This window comes from Entelurus aequoreus, linkage group LG19 (genome assembly GCF_033978785.1).
Source record: "Entelurus aequoreus isolate RoL-2023_Sb linkage group LG19, RoL_Eaeq_v1.1, whole genome shotgun sequence".
NCBI classification, from domain to species: domain Eukaryota; kingdom Metazoa; phylum Chordata; class Actinopteri; order Syngnathiformes; family Syngnathidae; genus Entelurus; species Entelurus aequoreus.
This window is the reverse complement of record NC_084749.1, coordinates 19,910,857-19,931,058: the sequence shown is the minus strand read 5'-3', so window position 1 is coordinate 19,931,058 and position 20,202 is coordinate 19,910,857. Positions and strand designations below refer to the sequence as shown.

Genomic DNA, 20,202 nt, shown 5'->3' with positions numbered 1-20,202 from the left:
CCTTGTTAAAAGGAAAAAAAAAAAATCTCTTGCTGCGTGTGTTCACTTCTTCTGCAGTACCGGAAGTCGCAAGAAGGATCACTAGCGCGGCAGCGCCCTCTACCACCAGGAGGCGGGAGTCATTTAATGACTTATACAGTATTTCACACACGCAGCTACGGTATATTAATAAAACATAGCTGCTTACTGTTCTCTTTAGCATACTGTACCGGTATTCAATAGCTTGGACCTTAAATCCTACTGAAAAGCTCTTTATCTTTTTTCCTTTGTGCGATTGTAAACTACTGAAAGCAGCTTCCTCCATTTTGAAAATGAGGACAGATGCGTCACTCGTGACGTAACGAATTTGACCCGGTGGAAGTTCTAGCCATATGCTAAATATTTTGCGAAACGAGTTTGACCCGGCGAAAATTATAGACATGCGATAATAAAATTAATATTTTGCGAAACGAATTTGATCCGGCTTCAATAATAAACCGGCGATAAGGCCAAGCATGCGTTAATTATTTTGAGAAACGAGTTTGACCCGGCAGTAATTCTAGACGTGCGAATACTATATTCCCTGCGCCAATTCAAGGAAATACGGTATCTCTAATACTTGGTTAATATGCAGGTTGCAACATTTAAATGGCGTATTGGTGGCGGCTTTTAGATGGTGGACTTCCATATGCTACATTGTTAGCCATCGAGAAGCTGCATATTACAAAAAAATAGAAAAATTGTGTGTTCTTGTCTAACTTAGGAATGGTGAGTGATTAGCTAAACTCCAAGAAATAGTGCAGTTCCTTTTAGGAGTTCTGAAGCCGTGACACATCAGGATGGGCTTAGACTAGAGATGTCCGATAATGGCTTTTTTGCCGATATCCCGATATTGTCTAACTCTTAATTACAGAGTCCGAGTGTAGCCACTCTGTCTTATATGCCGCAGGGGTCGAAGTGTTGGAAACTAGTAGCGGCTTATAGTCCAGAATCTACGGTGGTAGAAAAGATGTAGAAAAGTGGTGCGCTAAGCCAAATCGTCGACGGTATAGAGTCGGACCACCATAAGGCAGAAAGAAGGTGATAGTGCTGTACAAACCACACGGGTGTGGGGTTATTTGTTCAAGAGGATTAGGTCTGTGGGAATTGAAGAGTGCAGCGTATACAAGAAGAGTGTGTGTGTAGGTTGTTTGATTAAGGTTAGAAAAAAACTTACAATCTGCGCGAGTATAGGACTAAAACAGAACCAAGGCCACATGGTGGTGTTTAAGTGTTTACCTATTTGTACGACTAAATGTTTGTGTGCGCCGTGATAGTAAAACACACATCTACTCGCGAGCCACTCAAGTATTTAATCACACAATTTGACACGCCGTGTGGGCCCTCAGGTTGTGTGTTAAAATGCCCTGTTTTTTATTTCCCGGCTCATTGTGTTGTTGTCTTTGTCGCTCCCCTTTTTTTTTTCATTTCTTTTTTTTAATCCTCCCGCTGAGGCGAAACGTATCGCAGATGAAAGACAAAAAGGGCCCGAAAGAAAGGGAACATGCGAAGCGTCTCTCAACCTGACACGTGCAAAAGCGGTCGGCGTATGCAAATGAGGGCGATAGAATCGCTATATTGAGTGGTGCAGAAAAAACATCGGCAGCTAAGATAACAAATAGGACTCTCTTGGATTTGATTATATTATGGCCATCATTCAGTGCGTTTCTTGTAAATCAGTCCCCATCTGCATTCACACGTGGAAAAAGCCCTAATGGACGATACATAGTGAATACATGAATAGATGAATGTTTGCGATGCCATTTTAATATCATTTCAGGCGTCAGACGCATAATAAAAAATCCGTAGACTATATTCTATATTTTAAATGGAACATTGTGTTGTATATTCATGACATTATGTGTGCATCAGGGGGTGCATCAGGTCATGATTTGAAACACTGAAGACACACAAAAAGTCACAAGGGATGGTTATCTTTCACATTTGAATTAATACGATACCAATATCCCCATACTTGTATTCATTTGGTAATAATTGTTTTTTTTGTTTAACAATAAAATAGTTTTTCTTCAAGCTGATAATAAATGGGCTGTTCAGTTGCTAGATCTTGGTTTTGTTCACATTTCTGAGTCTCATTCGCACATATTTTTGTTTAACAATAAAATCGTTTTTATACAAGCTGATAATAAATAGGCGTCCAGTTGCTAGATCTTGTGGTTTTTCTAAATTCTGAGTCTCATTTGCACATGTTTTTGTTTAACAATAAAATAGTTTTTATACAAGCTGATAATAAATGGGCTGTTCAGTTGCGAGATATTGTTTTTTTTCACATTTCTGAGTCTCATTCGCACATATGCATTCATTTCATTTTGTCCCAGTTATGTTGCCGCAGTTAAGAAGTAGTCTTTGCTATCGATGTCTGATAATGTATTTTTTGCCGATATTTTATATTCCGATATTGTCCAACTCTTAATTACCGATTCCGATATCAACCGATACCGATATATACAGTTGTGGAATTAACACATTATGCCTAATTTTGTTGTGATGCCCCGCTGGATGCATTAAACAATGTAACAAGGTTTTCCAAAACAAATCAACTCAAGTTATGGAAAAAAATGCCAACATGGCACTGCCATATTTATTATTAAAGTCACAAAGTGCATTATTTTTTTTAACATGCCTCAAAACAGCAGCATGGAATTTGGGACATGCTCTCCCTGAGAGAGCATGAGGAGGTTGAGGTGGGCGGAGTTGGGGGGTGCATATTGTAGCGTCCCGGAAGAGTTAGTGCTGCAAGGGGTTCTGGGTATTTGTTCTGTTGTGTTTATGTTGTGTTACGGTGCGGTGCGGATGTTCTCCCGAAATGTGTTTGTCATTCTTGTTTGGTGTGGGTTCACAGTGTGGCGCATATTTGTAACAGTGTTAAAGTTGTTCATACGGCCAACCTCAGTGTGACCTGTATGGCTGTTGACCAATTATGCCTGGCATTCACTTGTGTGTGTGAAAAGCCGTAGATATTGTGTGATTGGGCCGGCACGCAAAGGCAGTGCCTTTAAGGTTTATTGGCGCTCTGTACTTCTCCCTACGTCTGTGTACACAGCGGCGTTTTAAAAAGTCATAAATTTTACTTTTTGAACCGATACCGATAATTTTGAAACCGAATCCGATAATTTCCAATTTTACATTTTAAAGCATTTATCGGCCGATAATATCGGCAGTCCGATATTATCGGACATCTCTAGTCTTTGCCATTAAGTTCAATGCACTAGTTTGTCTTTTTTGAGTCCTTGTTGAGTGTTTATACTGTAAGTAGTGTACTTCTTACACAGAAGCGGTTTAATTGTAACATGCATCTTAGTTGTAGTTTTGATTACCAAATTTGGAGGTGTTGAAATTGCCATGTAAAAATGCTAATGCTAACCAGTAGCATGTATATGGCATATCCAACCAGCATTGAGCTAGTACATTTTTAAAGTGGAGCCTTACTTTTAAGTGCTTTTTATCAGGCATTTTTGCTTTGTTGGGATGAAAAAAAAAAGCAAAATTACTTAGAGGCTGTTCGTTGAGACGACCGTGAATACGCTGGTTTGTCCGCCAAGTATTTGAGTCTGTGCTGAGTCTCCAACCGGACCTGACGTCACGTGCAACAAAAGGTATTGAAATATGGTACAGTTTGATTTTATGTCAATCAGTTATACAGACAGTTTGGTCAGCAGGAATATTAAAGGACTGAATTCCGTACCCATTCCTAAGGCCAACATTATTCAGGAGAGTGACGCAAAACTAGTTATTTATTATTACCAAAGTAAAAATATAGAACAGAAGAATGTCAACTAGTTGACGGATCTGCATTGTGAGTTTTTCTCTGGCACTCATCGAAGGCGGACACTTTCCATCCCCCTCTCCATTATCTCTCCTGCTTGCCCTTTGCTAGAAGTTTTTCCTGGTTTCTTACTAACCCCCCCAGGAGTTTAGTTTGGGACTTGCTTTTTTCTCCTCCTTTTCCCCCCATGTTTACCATTTTCCCACATTTTACGGGGCACCGCCCTAGGGACTTCCCATCAACATTCCTGTTCCGTCACCCAGTACAATATATGTCCGCTCTTGTACGGGTCTGTGCTGAAAATGTAATTTTGTTGTACTTTTTAAGTGCAATGACAATAAAGTGCGATCCTATCTTAGAAGTTACAGCTTTAGAAAAGAGGTGACTTAATGGTGCACATTCCCTTTTCTTTTCTTAATGGCGTTGACTCATTGTCACAATAGCGATACAGAATTGTACTAAGCACCAACACTACGGTTTTCCAAGTCGCATTAAAGTTGAATTTCCGGTGGTGGCTAAAACTCAAACCCGTAAAACCCATTAAAAAAAAATAAACGTTTACATCACGTGTGGTGATTGTTTGACATTAAACGACTTTCTAGGCCAGTGGTATCCAAAGTGTGGCCCGGGGGCCATTTGCGGCCCGCAGCTAATGTTTTACCGGCCCGCAGCACATCATTCTAAAAATACTAAAACATTTTTTAAATAAAAAGAGCAAATAGGTGAAATGCAATCAAAAAAAGTTGCATTGTTGAATCTAATAACACTTTTTTTTAAAATAATTTATCAAAAAATAATGAATCAAAATCAATGTTGCTATGAATTGACTGATTTTAGGACAAAAAGGACATAAATACAAATAAAAAAACATGAAAAATATGAAAAATTTAAAAAAATACATACTAATTATATACTAATACTAATTATTATATTGATTGTTATTATGAATATACTAAACTAATTACATTATATTTTATCTGAAGCTGATATAGAGATTTAAGTGTTGATTGTAAAAATAAAAAAGCAACAAAAAAAAAAGCATGACCTTTTTAAATGGGGCACTTTTGGATCCCCAATCATTTTATTGGAATTAAAAAATAAATTTTGCTATTAATTATTGAGCTATTTAGGGATCCAATTACTTCACATCAAATATTCCACTTTGAAAATATTTTTGGGAAAAATACTGTATATTTTATATTTTTGCCCCAAAAAATAGGATTTTGACAAAAAGCTCATAAAATGTAAAAAAAAAAAAATAATTAAATATATATATATATATATATATATATATATATATATATATATATATATATATATATATATATATATATATATATATAGGGATGATGTTTGATAAGAAATTATCGAGTTCGAATCTATTATCGAATCCTCTTATCGAACCGATTCCTTATCGATTCTCTTATCAAGTCCAGATAGGTTGTTGTATATGGAAAAAAATACACAATATTTGGTGTAACAAAAGCTCGCTTTTATTATATAAGAAAACAATTTAATCTAAAAAATAAATAAATATTGACTGTTACCCCCCCTAAAAAAATAAAATAAAATAAATAAATATTGAGTGTTGTTACCCAAAGTATATTAAGTGGGATTTTTCATCAAAACAAATATATACAGTAACACAAAAACAACCTGTCTCTGTAATCACTATAGGTGTATAAATAATAATATAGTGTTAAATAAAATCAGTCCCTTGGGCACAAAACTGAAAATAATACAGCTCTCCATAAAGTGCAATTCTGCTGCTATTTGACATAACTGTTTGTTATGATGCTTTGACATTTTTGCAACTTATTTCTTTATTGAAAGAAAATTCTATAAAGAGAAAAGTTGTTTGCAAATGTGGTTACAATGCTAAAAAAAATGAAAAGTTAAAGCTAAAAAAAGAAATACACTTTATTGAGTTAACATTATTTCTTTATAGGGGGAAAGATGTGATGAGCTAGGGTATATATTAACTACACTACCCAGCATGCAACGGGAGTGACGAGCATGCGCGGTAGCCCCGAAAAGGGTTGTTGCATGTCACCACCCGGCAGCTATGAATGAGGTTATTATGAGCACGCTGTGAAAGTAAACGTCAAGAACTCAGCCAACACGCCTCGTCTGCATTATTTATACTTAGACAGACAACACATATACAGTGGGATTTTGTTTTGTTTACAAGGAAAGAAAAACAAAAGTTAAAAAAGAGAGATGTCATATATGTTGTATATATATGTATGTGCTGCGGTTGCTTTAAGAACGTTGCGACAGCTGCCGTAAAGGAGGTGTGTTGCTAGCCTGGTTGCTATGTTTCCGGTTGGTCGTAAAAGTGTTGGTCATGTGTTTGTACCCTGCTCAAATCTCTCAGTAAAGTTATTCATTGGATTATACCTTTTTGTTTAGAACTTTATTACACCTTGGAGCGCTTTTTCCCGTCCATTTTTTTCCTGCTTTCGCTATCTGCGCCTAATGACTGAGCTACGTGACGCCATTTGTTGTGATGTCACACGGAGCATTTCTGGTCGAGACGGGATTCGTTCCGAGGGATTCGAATAGAGAACCAACTATTTTCTTTACTATAGTGGTCTCGATAACGGGTACCGGTTCTCAAAAAGGGATTCGAGTCCGAGGACTCGGTTCTTTTCTTATCGAACAACCGGGAAAACCGTTTTCAAGTATCATCCCTATATATATATATATATATATATATATATATATATATATATATATATATATATATATATATATATATATATATATATATATATATATATATATATATATATTTGAAGTTGATCGGACTTCAAATATGAAGTTGAATTAGAGATTCAAGTGTTTAATAAAAAATAAATAATATATGACTTATTTTTAACCTTTTTTAAGATTGAAACCCTTTTGGGTCCCTAGGACCTAACTTGAGGGAGGCCCAATGGTTAAAAAAAAAAAAGTGTATATTGTATAGGTTTTGAAAATGAAATTATATCAAAATGGCCCCCGCGTGCTTTGATTTTTCAATGTGTGGCCTTCAGTGGAAAAAGTTTGCAGAGTTTTGGCAGAGAACAAGTACTTTTGTTTTCCACTAAAAATGGAGACAGTTTCCTTACTCAGCAGTGAGTTACATAACAACAATCGTGAGGAAGTTAACATCTGGCTAACACAAGGATTATTTCCTTCCAGAATCACAATGAGGTGCTTCGTTGTGAAAACATCGCTTTGAAGAAGCTCTGTTCTCTCACCATTTAAGACTTAACAAGTTTATCAGTCAATCTCACACCAAATTGCTTAGATTGACTTTTTGTCCAGTGGGTTTGACGACCTGTCAGTTTTTATTTTCTATTTTTAACCATCCAATCCCATCTCCCGCTCTGATAGACTTCTATTCATGCTCCTTAAACCCCTACCCTGCCATCCTCTCCCAACACTCGTCCATCGAATTGGACTATTGATCGCATCACAGGATTATCCTATTCAACATGGTGTCTCGGACAAGACGCGTGTCATGCCAAACGCACCATTGATTAGTGTCAGGAGGAGCCGCTACACACCAACCAGGAGAGAACATTGGGAAGACCAAGATCAATCTCTTTTCGACAGCATTTAAAAATCCTTGTTTGTCCTACGATGTGGAAGAACGGACGAAAGTACTCTTATTGGTACTAAATGCATAATACAGACAAACCTCAGTTTGCGTTCAGAATCCGTTCTAAAAGGTTAGACGAAGAGTGAATCGTACGAAAATGTAATACATGTGTATTGTTAATCCAATTTGCATTATGCCATGTACAATGTTCCTCATCTTCTTCGTTATCAAATTGTACTTTTCATTGAAATACAAATCATACGATAAGAGGGGTGTACAAAAACCAAGGTGCCACTCACTGTCTGTAGAAATTCCATTAGTGCGTCAAAGTTAAAAATGTATGCTTTTGACTTAAATAGGACAGTTTATTCTGTCCACCAAGAAACTCGATCATTTTGATACCCACCACAGAATGGACAACTTCTCAACTGATCTTTCTGTAGAAATTAAAACAAGTGTTTTTTAAATATCTAACACAATATGCCCACCTATCTAACTTGTGTTGTACTTTGTGATTGGCATCGATTTTTGACTAAAATTGGCTAAACACTCAAAATTCGGAATATGGTCTTGACATTGTTGATAACATTATTACCGCCTGACAGGTGATCTGCAATTTGCATCATTTGATATGAAAATACCAAAGTACTTAAAGGGGTCTCACCCTACATTTGCAACTTTTCAGACTTCTTGTTCTACATGATGTGGAAGTGCTATATAATGAAGTTAGTTTGTTTTGAAGTTATCCCTGCTTTCATTTTTGTGTTACTTTTTTCTAAAAATGGCAGCCAGAAAGTCAGTCAAAGTCATTCTAAGACTGTCTGAGAATTATTCTAAGATCTGATTTAGAGGAGTCTGATTCAACAATCAAACTTACAGTGGAATCGTCGGACATTCAATCCCCAGCCAGGAAGTCTGTCTCACTGCTATTAGCTGACAATTAGAGATGTCCGATAATGGCTTTTTTGCCGATATCCGATATTCCGATATTGTCCAACTCTTAATTACCGATACCGATATAAACCGATACCGATATATACAGTCGTGGTATTAACACATTACTATGCCTAATTTTGTTGTGATGCCCCGCTGGATGCATTAAACAATGTAACACGGTTTTCCAAAATAAATCAACTCAAGTTATGGAAAAAAATGCCAACATGGCACTGCCATATTTATTATTGAAGTCACAAAGTGCATTATTTTTTTTAACATGCCTCAAAACAGCAGCTTGGAATTTGGGACATGCTCTCCCTGAGAGAGCATGAGGAGGTTGAGGTGGGCGGTTAGGGGGTAGCGGGGGGTGTATATAGTAGCGTCCCGTAAGAGTTAGTGCTGCAAGGGGTTCTAGGTATTTGTTCTGTTGTGTTTATGTTGTGTTACGGTGCGGATGTTCTCCCGAAATGGGTTTGTCATTCTTGTTTGGTGTGGGTTCACAGTGTGGCGCATATTTGTAACAGTGTTAGTTGTTTATTTGGCCACCCTCAGTGTGACCTGTATGGTTGTTGACCAAGTATGCCTTGCATTCAGATATTATGTGATTCGACCGGCCCGCAAAGGCAGTGCCTTTAAGGTTTATTGGAGCTCTGTACTTCTCCCTACGTCCGTGTACCACTCCGTACAGCGGCGTTTTAAAAAGTCATACATTTTACTTTTTGAAACCGAGACCGATAATTTATGATATTACATTTTAAAGCATTTATCGGCCGATAATAGCGGCAGTCCGATATTATCGTACATCTCTAATGAAAATCCTTTATTAAAGACAGCACTAATAAACATGTGTTTTTCCTGGAGACCTACCTCATGGTCACTACTTGATTCTTGATTCTCGCCACTGTCCCCACAGCTGTTTCATGAAGAAAGCACAGTTCGATGCCTGAGTCCCTAATATTCGTCCAATTGCATCTAATTCTTTTTCTTTGCTAATAACCATAAGCATGCATCTTTTAAGGGGGGCTTGACCAATCATGAAAGAACAGGCCTAGATTTATGGAATATTTATATGAGGCACCAATGTCGTTTTAAAGTGTCCAGAAGTGAGCAGGATAGCAGCATACAAACTACCCACACATTTTGTGTCTGTTTTTGAAGCATTTTTCTAACTTCTCTGTTTCTGCAGGATGGCCAATCCAGGACAGTAAGGCAGTTCCAGTTCACCGACTGGCCAGAGCAAGGTGTTCCCAAATCTGGGGAGGGCTTTATCGATTTCATCGGCCAGGTGCATAAAACCAAGGAGCAGTTTGGACAGGATGGGCCGATCTCTGTTCACTGCAGGTACGAGCACTCTCTTCTTCATCACACATACCCAACATGAACCCTTGATTTGCATTGATTAGACAGATATGAATTATTTAAAGCTCTCTCGAAGCGACTATTAACCGCATATCATGACTAGCCGAAGTTCCTTTTCTAAAAGCATTCTGAGGTTTTATGTAACCAACAGCATTAAATCATGTCTTCATAGCCGACCGCCTCTTGTGGTGTGGCCCTCACAGATCCACCACATATTATACTCCCTTTCTTTCTGCCACGGCAGTACTTTGGACCTCCACAGGCCCATCTCTTCCATAATTGATGCGGCTGAAATGTAGTGTGGCATTTGCAAAGAGGAGGCACATGAAATAAAGCAGCCATTCTTTTTGTTTTTATGATCCATGATGGATTCTGATACCTGGGGTGTCGATTCCAAGGTAACCTACATCATTAACTAGCCACGGTGGTTGGGCAGAAACTGATATGCGCTTGTGGTTATGAGTCCAGAGCTCAGATTAGTCATATTTAGCCATAGACCTTGAGCAGCCTCTATCTTCTCGCTTTTGTAGCTTATGTTTTTTTTTTCCTGAAAAAATATACTGAGAACCAGCATCCACTGCAGTGGACTTTTGTGTTTTGCAAAACCTGGCTATTCACTCCAAAATACAACCCGACTGGACTTTACATGAAACGGTTAGCAAGTTTTTATTCCATCCATCCATCCATCCATTTTCTACCGCTTATTCCCTTCGGGGTCGCGGGGGGCGCTGGAGCCTATCTCAGCTACAATCGGGCGGAAGGCGGGGTGAACCTTGGACAAGTCGCCACCTCATCGCAGGGCCAACACAGATAGACAGACAACATTCACACTCACATTCACACACTAGGGCCAATTTTAGTGTTGCCAACCAGCCTATCCCCAGGTGCATGTTTTTGGAGGTGGGAGGAAGCCGGAGTACCCGGAGGGAACCCACGCAGTCACGGGGAGAACATGCAAACTCCACACGGAAAGATCCCGAGGCCGGGATTGAACTCACGACTACTCAGGACCTTCGTATTGTGAGGCAGACGCACTAACCCCTCTTCCACCGTGCTGCCCGCAAGTTTTTATTAATTAACAAAAATGTATCATTTTAAAATGTATTTTCCCTTCAACACCTCGCTGTGACAATAATATTGTATTTGTGTCCGAATATTAGGGTCTTTTTTTTCAGGTTAATTGAAATTATGCAAGTGAGTTACAACCTGGGATTAACCGTTTAAATTCAAAAGTGTGATTAATCTTATTTTAAGAATGTATCGTTTGACAGCACAAATTTACAATACAATAAAAAATGTAAAAATGTTTTAAAATAAATATATTTTGTCATAAAAAAATTGTAATTTTAAAACATATATTCCATTCAAACTCACTTGAGTTTTCCTGTTTGACATTTGCGACAAAGATATCACATCCGTGTCCAGAAACTGGGGTCATTTTTCAAGTGAGTTGTAATCATCTACACCGCAAAAAGTCAGTGTTCGAAAACAAGAAAAAAAAAAAAAAAAAATTAGGGGTATTTTATTTGAACTAAGCAAAATTATCTGCCAATAGAACAAGAAAATTCGGCTTGTCAAGACTTTCCAAAACAAGTAAAATTAGCTAACCTCAATGAACCCAAAAATACCTTAAAATAAGTGCATTCTCACTAATAACAAGTGCACTTTTCTTGATAGAAAAAAAAATTGAGACCTTTTTGCTCAATATATTGAAAAATATTCTTAATTTAAGTAAATGCTAGTGCCATTATCTTGACATAATGATATGCGCTCGGCATCATGATTTTTTTTTCATACTTGAAATAAGAAATTATTACTTTGAAAAAGTAGTTTTATACTTATGAGTGTTGATGACACAGCTTTGCATCAGTTGATATTCTAATTTCAAGCATGTTTTACTCAATATAGGTCATAAAATCTCAGCAACAAGCTGTAATATCTTACTGAGATCATTTAGGACCAAAACCCTTAAAACAAGTAAAACACTTTAACATAAAATCTGCTTAGTGAGAAGAATTATCATATCAGACAGAAAATAAGCAAATATCACCCTTATTTGAGATATTGAATCTTACTTAGATTTCAGTTTTTGCAGTGCATCCATCCATTTTCTACCGCTTGTCCCATTCGGGGTCGCGGAGGGTGCTGGAGCCTATCTCAGCGGCTTCGGGCGGAAGGCGGGGTACACCCTGGACAAGTCGCCAACACAGATAGACATGCAAGTGCATAATCAGATGTGATTGTATGCGATTAATCAAAATTCGAAAGTGTGACTAACATGATAACAAAATTAATCGCAAACAGCGCTAACTGCTAATAAGAAAAATAATAATTTAGAAATATTTAAAAATCAGTATTGCTTTCATAAAAAAAATATTTTTACACATATTTACCCTTCAAACTCTCACTGAAATCTTGAAAACAGGCTTAGTACAACTTCTCATGACGGTATGTTGATGATCAAACACACAACACAATGACTCATTTTGTCGCTGTCACATAAACATGTTTTACGTGGAAAAATACGTTATCCTCCCCACCCCCCATTACTGTCCCACTGGCGCCATGACATCATCAAACATAGCATCACCTTCCACCATGTTCTAAAGCACTGATGTCACCACCATCTCTACTGGGACTTGTCAGAAGTGCCAGGGAAGGTCTGGTCCACTTTGACTTATTCCTCCCATTACGGTGGTGGGCAGCCAAATGTAGACTCTGAATTATAACATAACATTTAACATCCAAAGGATGAGTACATTTAGAACATTTGCTTTGGTCCTCAGAAGAGCATTTCTACGAAACCACTGATGCCTTCAATGAGTACTTGTACTAAGAAAAGTATGTTTTGATCTTGTTTCTTTGGAAATGTCGCCAGAGTTAAGGTAAAAATGTACTGTTAGAGGAGGAAACACTTTTAAGAAAGGGTCGTTTTCTATAATTAACAAGTTACCGCATGTGATAAACCACAAAAAATGTTGCATTAATAATGTATAAACGCAGTGGTTCTTAACCTGGGTTCGATCGAATCCAAGGGGTTCGGCGGAGGTCAAGACACACCCGACTCATGGTGTTAATACAAACTTCTCCTTATCGGCGTATTACGGATACGGCAACAGCTGACTGATTTGCAGGTGTGTAGTTTGTTGTGAGTTTATGCACTGTGTTGGTTTTGTTGTTTGAACAAGGTGATGTTCATGCACGGTTCATTTTGTGCACCAGTAAAAAAAACATGGTAACACTTTAGTATGGGGAACATACTCACCATTAATTAGTTGCTTATTAACATGCAAATTAGTAACATATTGGCTCTTAACTAGTCATTATTAAGTACTTATTAATGCCTTATTCGGCATTAGAGGGTTATAACCCTAACCCTGTAACCCTAACCCTAACCAAATAACTCTAAATTAAGTCTTTATTACTTAGAATATGTTCCCCTAGAGTCCCAATAACTCTAAATTAAGTCTTTGTTACTTACAATATTAGACTTACACTTCCTTTTTATTGTCATACAAATTTGAACTTTACAGCACAGATAAGAACAAAATTTCGTTACATAATATGTTCCCCATACTAAAGTGTTACCAAAAACATATAACTTTGTTTTGAATTTGAAAAAAAAATTGTTATTTTTCACTAAAGAAGGGTTCGGTGAAAGCGCATATGAAACTGGTGGGGTTCGGTACCTCCAACAAGGTTAAGAACCACTGTATAAACTTAAATAAATCACGCTATTTATTTTATCTTTACCTTGACAGCGGATGGTTACTTGAAAGGCGGCGGGTGGCCTACACAGTAGGGAAGGGATTCATATGGCCCCGTTCCTGGGTGGATCTTTTTTTGGAATTTTGCATATCGTTCACAAACATCGTGAAAGACATGACGGATGGATTTGTTTTTTATACAATCTAAATACTAAATAAATTGAATTGAATTCTATTTATATAGCGCTTTTCTCTAGTGACTCAAAGCGCTTTACATAGTGAAACCCAATATCTACCGTATTTTTCGGAGTATAAGTCGCTCCGGAGTATAAGTCGCACCGACCGAAAATGCATAATAAATAAGGAAAAAAACATATAAGTCGCACTGGAGTATAAATCGCATTTTTTGGGGACATTTATTTGATAAAACCCAACACCAAGAATAGACATTTGAAAGGCAATTTAAAATGAATAAAGAATAGTGAACAACAGGCTGAATAAGTGTATGTTATATGACGCATAAATAACCAACTGAGAACGTGCCTGGTATGTTAACGTAACATATTATGGTAAGAGTCATTCAAATAACTATAACATATAGAACATGCTATACGTTTACCAAACAATCTGTCCCTCCTAATCTCTAAAACCCCATGAAATCTTATACGTCTAGTCTCTTACGTGAATGAGCTAAATAATATTATTTGAGATTTTACGGTAATGTGTTAATAATTTCACACATAAGTCGCTCCTGAGTATAAGTCGCCAAACTAGGAAAAAAACTGTGACTTATAGTCCGAAAAATACGGTAAGTTACATTTAAACCAGTGTGGGTGGCACTGGGAGTAGGTGGGCAAAGTGTCCCGCCCAAGGACACAACGGCAGTGACCAGGATGGCGGAAGCGGGAATCGAACCCGGAACCCCCAAGCTGCCGGCATGGCCACTCTACCAACCAAGCCACGCCGCCCCATAGTCATAGCTCCCATCAGTTTCATTGTTAGCTGACTTTTATTTATGTTTATTTACGAGTTAGAATGCAATAAAAAAAACAAGGACAAGTGTTATTGTTGTCTCTCAAAAGTATTGTGGACGTTGGACAAAATTTCAAAAAAGTGATGAGCCCCAGGCACAAAAAAACTCACATTACCCATTTTAATTATCAAACAGCATTTCAAACGAACAGTCCTGTGACATATATAACATACATACATAAATAAAAGTCTGCTTACAGCGCAGCCAATGGGAGCTTCACTATTCCGCCCATAAAATCCGATAAATAACCATTCAAAAAGCGCCATTTACATTTCGTGACTTGAATATTAACCAAGTATTAGTGATATTGTTATTATAAACGCTAACGCAGACAAACTATTTATAGTGGCGCCGTTATCACTTCCTGTGGGCCGATGTTTACATCAGCTACGTCCTCGTTTCCCTGCTGCCTGTAAGTTTATTGTAGATCATAAATCATGTGTCTAACCTGGACAGATGGTGGCCGAGAATATAATCTGACAAGTTGGGACACTTTGACAGCCATTTAGGACCTGGAACTGGTGAGGACGACACGCAAGAGAGCATGAGGAGGTTGAGGTGGGGGGGTATATTGTAGCGTCCCGGAAGAGTTAGTGCTGCAAGGGGTTCTGGGTATTTGTTCTGTTGTGTTTATGTAGTTACGGTATGGATGTTCTCCCGAAATGTGTTTGTCATTCTTGTTTGGTGTGGGTTCACAGTGTGGCGCATATTTGTAACAGTTTTAAAGTTGTTTATACGGCCACCCTCAGTGTGACCTGTATGGCTGTTGATCAAGTATGCCTTGCATTCACTTGTGTGTGTGAAAAGCCGTAGATATTATGTGACTGGGCCGGCACGCAAAAGGCAGTGCCTTTAAGGTTTATTGGCGCTCTGTACTTCTCCCTACGTCCGTGTACCACCCCGTACAGCGGCGTTTTAAAAAGTCATACATTTTACTTTTTGAAACCGATACCGATCATTTCCGATATTACATTTTAAAGCATTTATCTGCCGATTATATCGGCAGTCCGATATTATCGGACATCTCTATCAACGAGACTTTCCTGGGTAAATAAAGGTTAAAAAAAAAAACACAAATACAAACTGTCACGTTTCATGTGTCAGGTAAACCGCGACAAATGGGCACCATATGAATCTCCTTCCTACTGTACGGTCCGCGATTAGTTCGATACCAAACTTACTTTTAAAAATAGATTTTTGAAATGTTTGGAAAATGACGACTTGATTTAGAATAAACAGAATTGGGGTTTCTTATTTTTCAGCCCCCCAAGTGTTTAGATGTCAAGATTAGTTTCCTCTTCCAGGCTTTTATTGAAATGGCCGTCCTCTTTCTCTCTCCCTCGCCACTTTCCTCATCTGTCATCCTGATTTCTCGTTCCTAATCCTCCCCTCTACTCTCTCGCTTCTTTTCTTTCATTCTCTCCGCCATCCTTTATTCTCTCCCCCCGCCCCCACCCCTCAACCCACGTCCTTCCTTCTAACAGACCCACGTGTGTTTTGTCATTAATTGCCTGATTACTCTCCGTCAATGGGGGTGGGGGGGACTCCAAATCCTCACGGCCGGCCTTTCAGATTTGGAGAGCGGCTGCTCCCGGTGAGAGAGGAGCACTAGGAAAAGGAGTTTAAGAGCCCGTGTGACAAAGCTGTGACCGACTCCCTGGAAGCGGCTTTGGGTGGGCTAAGAGATACAGCGGGAAGGAAGGGGGAGGGGGGGATGAATGGTGTGTGTGTGTGTGTGTGTGTGTGTGTGTGTGTGTGGTCCTTGGATGGGTCGACTCGGAACAACTGGGTTTAAAATTATTAGGTTGTTTTTTTTACTCCATAGTCTTAGTGTTCTCTCCCTCACACACACACACACACACACACACACACACACACACACACACACACACACACTCCCCCCCCCCAGTCATCACTTCCGCCGGTCATTCATCAAAATAGCTCTGGAGTTTGAAGGAAGCCCAAATAAAACTGTTGTCATATCAATTATTGTTCCATCGGTGACGTGGAAGTCCTCTCACAGCAAAGCAGCTTATTGAAGCAGCTTTCAAGAATTCCGAGGTTCCACTTAAGGATCTCCACTCTACTTCCAGAGAGCCGCTGCGGCCGCAAAAGATTGTGGGAAAAAAAACTACAAAATATTTATTTGTTGCCGAACACTGTGACCTTGCTACGTGATTGAGAACAAATATGGTGTCCGGTCAGTTTGATTCGACATCACTCGGACAAAAAGTCCTGACTGCAGATGGAACATGTGACCATTTCTTGGTGTTTTTATTACACACTAAAATGATGTCCTTCTGGGGACCAGCGTTCTCTGCAGTGGACATGTGTGTTTTGCATATTAAGGCTTGTTTTACTTACATTTTTAACGCTATAAAGATGTCCACTACAGAGGACGATAGTTCTATGAAGGCTGTAATGAGTAATTATATCATACTTGCCAACCTTGAGACCTCCGATACCGGGAGGTGGGGGGTGGGGGCGTGGTTAAAAGGGGAATATATTTAAGCTAGAATTCACCAACTCAAGTATTTCATATATATATATATATATATATATATATATATATATATATATATATATATATACACACTACCGTTCAAAAGTTTGGGGTCACCCAAACAATTTTGTGGAATAGCCTTCATTTCTAAGGACAAGAATAGACTGTCGAGTTTCAGATGAAAGTTCTCTTTTTCTGGCCATTTTGAGCGTTTATTTGACCCCACAAATGTGATGCTCCAGAAACTCAATCTGCTCAAAGGAAGGTCAGTTTTGTAGCTTCTGTAACGAGCTAAACTGTTTTCAGATGTGTGAACATGATTGCACAAGGGATTTCTAATCATCAATTAGCCTTCTGAGCCAATGAGCAAACACATTGTACCATTAGAACACTGGAGTGATAGTTGCTGGAAATGGGCCTCTATACACCTATGTAGATATTGCACCAAAAACAAGACATTTGCAGCTAGAATAGTCATTTACCACATTAGCAACGTATAGACTAGTTAAGACTAGTTTAAAGTTATCTTCATTGAAAAGTACAGTGCTTTTCCTTCAAAAATAAGGACATTTCAATGTGACCCCAAACTTTTGAACGGTAGTGTATATACTGTATATATATATATATATATATATATATATATATATATATATATATATATATATATATATATATATATATATATATATATATATATATATATATATCTATATATATATATATATCTATATAAAGATATATATCTATATCTATATATATATATATATATATATATATATATATATATATATATATATATATATAGATATATATATAGATATATATATATATATTATTATATATATAAATAAAATAAATACTTGAATTTCAGTGTTCTGGAGGCTATCCAGTAGATGGCAGTATTGTCCTGTTTAAGAGTGTCACAACATTGCTGTTTACGGCAGACAAACTGCTTTACGGTAGACTAAACGTGACTGCTGTTGTTGTGTGTTGTTACCGCGCTGGGTGGACGTTAATGAAACTGCCTAACAATAAACCCACATAAGAAACCAATAACTCGACCTCGATCATTCTACAGTTATGACGTCATTGGGCAGGCAAGCTGTTTATATTGTGGGAAAGCGGATGTGAGAACAGGCTGTCCCCACTCAGGTCCGCATTGAGCTGGAGAGGGCGGTGCCTCCATCTCTGGCTGAATACCGGGAGTTTGTCGGGAGAAAATTTCTGCCGGGAGGTTATCGGTTTTCAGCAGGCGAGCAACTTTTAAATGACCGAGTCGAAGGGATCTACCTCATTCATATATATAATTTATATTTATTTATTTATGAAAGAGACGATTTTGTTAACAAGTTATAAGGTGTTTAATGATAATACAAGCATGTTTAACACATCCTTTCTTTCCTGAAGACAAGAATATAAGTTGGTGTATTACCTGATTCTGATGACTTGCATTGATTGGAATCAGACAGTAGTGCTGACAACGTCCACATTTTTTTAATGGAGGAGAAAAAAAGTCCTCCTTTCTGTCCAATACCACATGCAAGTGGTTGCTTTTTGCCATCTTATATGTCCAGCTTCCATACTCCTTTTTATACACTTTACAAGAAATACATTGGCGGCAAACTCCGTGGCTTGCAGGCTTGTGCACGGCAGCTTTCTGAGACTCTTATTTTGTTAGCGCGGGCAGGATAGAGCAGCGCTTTTATTGTGAAGACAGGAACTATGCGGTCAGTCTTTAGGCTTTTGACAGGAGGTATGGTTGAAATAAAAACGGTTTCTCGCCTCCCTGACGGTCTTTTTTTCCCTTCTCACTGGGCTCGTAGCAGCCAGCGTCATCTCACAAGACCCTCGGGTGCCGTAAATCAAGTGACGAAAGTGACGTCACAGTGAAGATTTCTGATCGCTAATTTTTAGGACTATTTTTTCAACGCCTAGTTGGCGATCGACCGGTAGCTCGCGATCGATGTAATGGGCACCCCTGCATTAGACTGTATATATTTGACACATTTTGGGCATCAATTGTCAATAGGTTCTCTATGGAGGGTTTTTTTTAACACTGAATTTTTTGTGTTTAAATTTTGTGGACTGAATTTTATTTTTTTTTACATCAAATTATGCTGACACTTTCCTTGAAAAAAAACAATTTTAGCAAAATGCGTGTTTTAAAATTCAGTGTAAAAAAAAATTCAGAGCTGAAAAATTCAGTGTGCTGCTTCAAAAAGCAAGACCCACTTCTGAAGCAATGGATCCTGTCTCTAACCAGCCAATGAGGTGTCAAGTTTGAAGTCACTGCAGTGTTTCCCATAAACTGCCAAGATACCTGTGGCGGTGGGGGCGTGGCTATGGGCGTGGTCACCATGACATCATCGAGTAATTTGCATAATTTACTACAATGATATGATTTTCTCTAAAAAGGCTCAAAAAATGTATACTTACTAATTAATAATAACAGTTTTGTTTTAAACGTCCATCCATCCATCTTACAATATAATTACAACACTTTATGTACGTATTTATATATAGATTTGAACAATAAGTTATTCACTGAAATATATTTATTAATTGTGGTTCTTACAAAAAACATATCTTATAAAATATAAAAGCTAAAATGTCTCTTAAAGCTCTGCCCCTTTAATTAGTGCATACTAAATAATTTAACTTTAGCCTACTACTACAACCATATTATTTACCAGCAACATAAAGTGAAACAGAGGCAGAGGTGTCCTGCCGCAGTCAGTAACAAATAAACAGAAAACGGGAGTGGTCAAATACAAATAAGGCAACAAGAGAAGTATCCTACACTTCTCTTTTGTAAAGTAAATCTGAACAGCCTATATGGGCATCTACATCAACTATATGATTTGCCTGAGAACCTGGACAGGACAAAAAAAAATTATTTATTTATTTATTTTTTTAAATTTTATTTGTGGCGGACGTAATTCTTTCGTGGCGGGCCGCCACAAATAAATGAATGTGTGGGAAACACTGCACTGACACACGATACTGGAACTGGGTCTTGCCTTTTGAAGCAGCAAAATGTTCTGCACTGAATTTTTAAATACTGAATTTCTATACAATTGATTTGTATACACTGAATTTTAAAACACTGTATTTGTACACACTGAATTTTTATACACTGAACTTTTATACAATTAATTTGTATACACACACACAGGGCTTGTGCAACCCTTTGAGACACTCGTGATTTAGGGCTATATAAGTAAACATTGATTGATTGATTGATTGAAATTCAATACGCAGTATAGTGAG

At 37.9% G+C, this 20,202-nt stretch overlaps 1 protein-coding gene across 3 annotated transcripts in view; it reads left to right on the top strand.

Annotated features, from left to right (window-relative positions):
* The window catches only part of ptprsa (protein tyrosine phosphatase receptor type Sa), a 634,816-nt gene that overhangs the window by 603,132 nt on the left and 11,482 nt on the right, over positions 1-20,202 (top strand). For all 3 annotated transcript variants that reach the window (XM_062028063.1, XM_062028064.1, XM_062028065.1), the window contains one exon: positions 9,517-9,671. In XM_062028063.1, the coding sequence (XP_061884047.1) occupies positions 9,517-9,671 (155 nt within the window). The remainder of the gene's footprint in view (positions 1-9,516; positions 9,672-20,202) is intronic.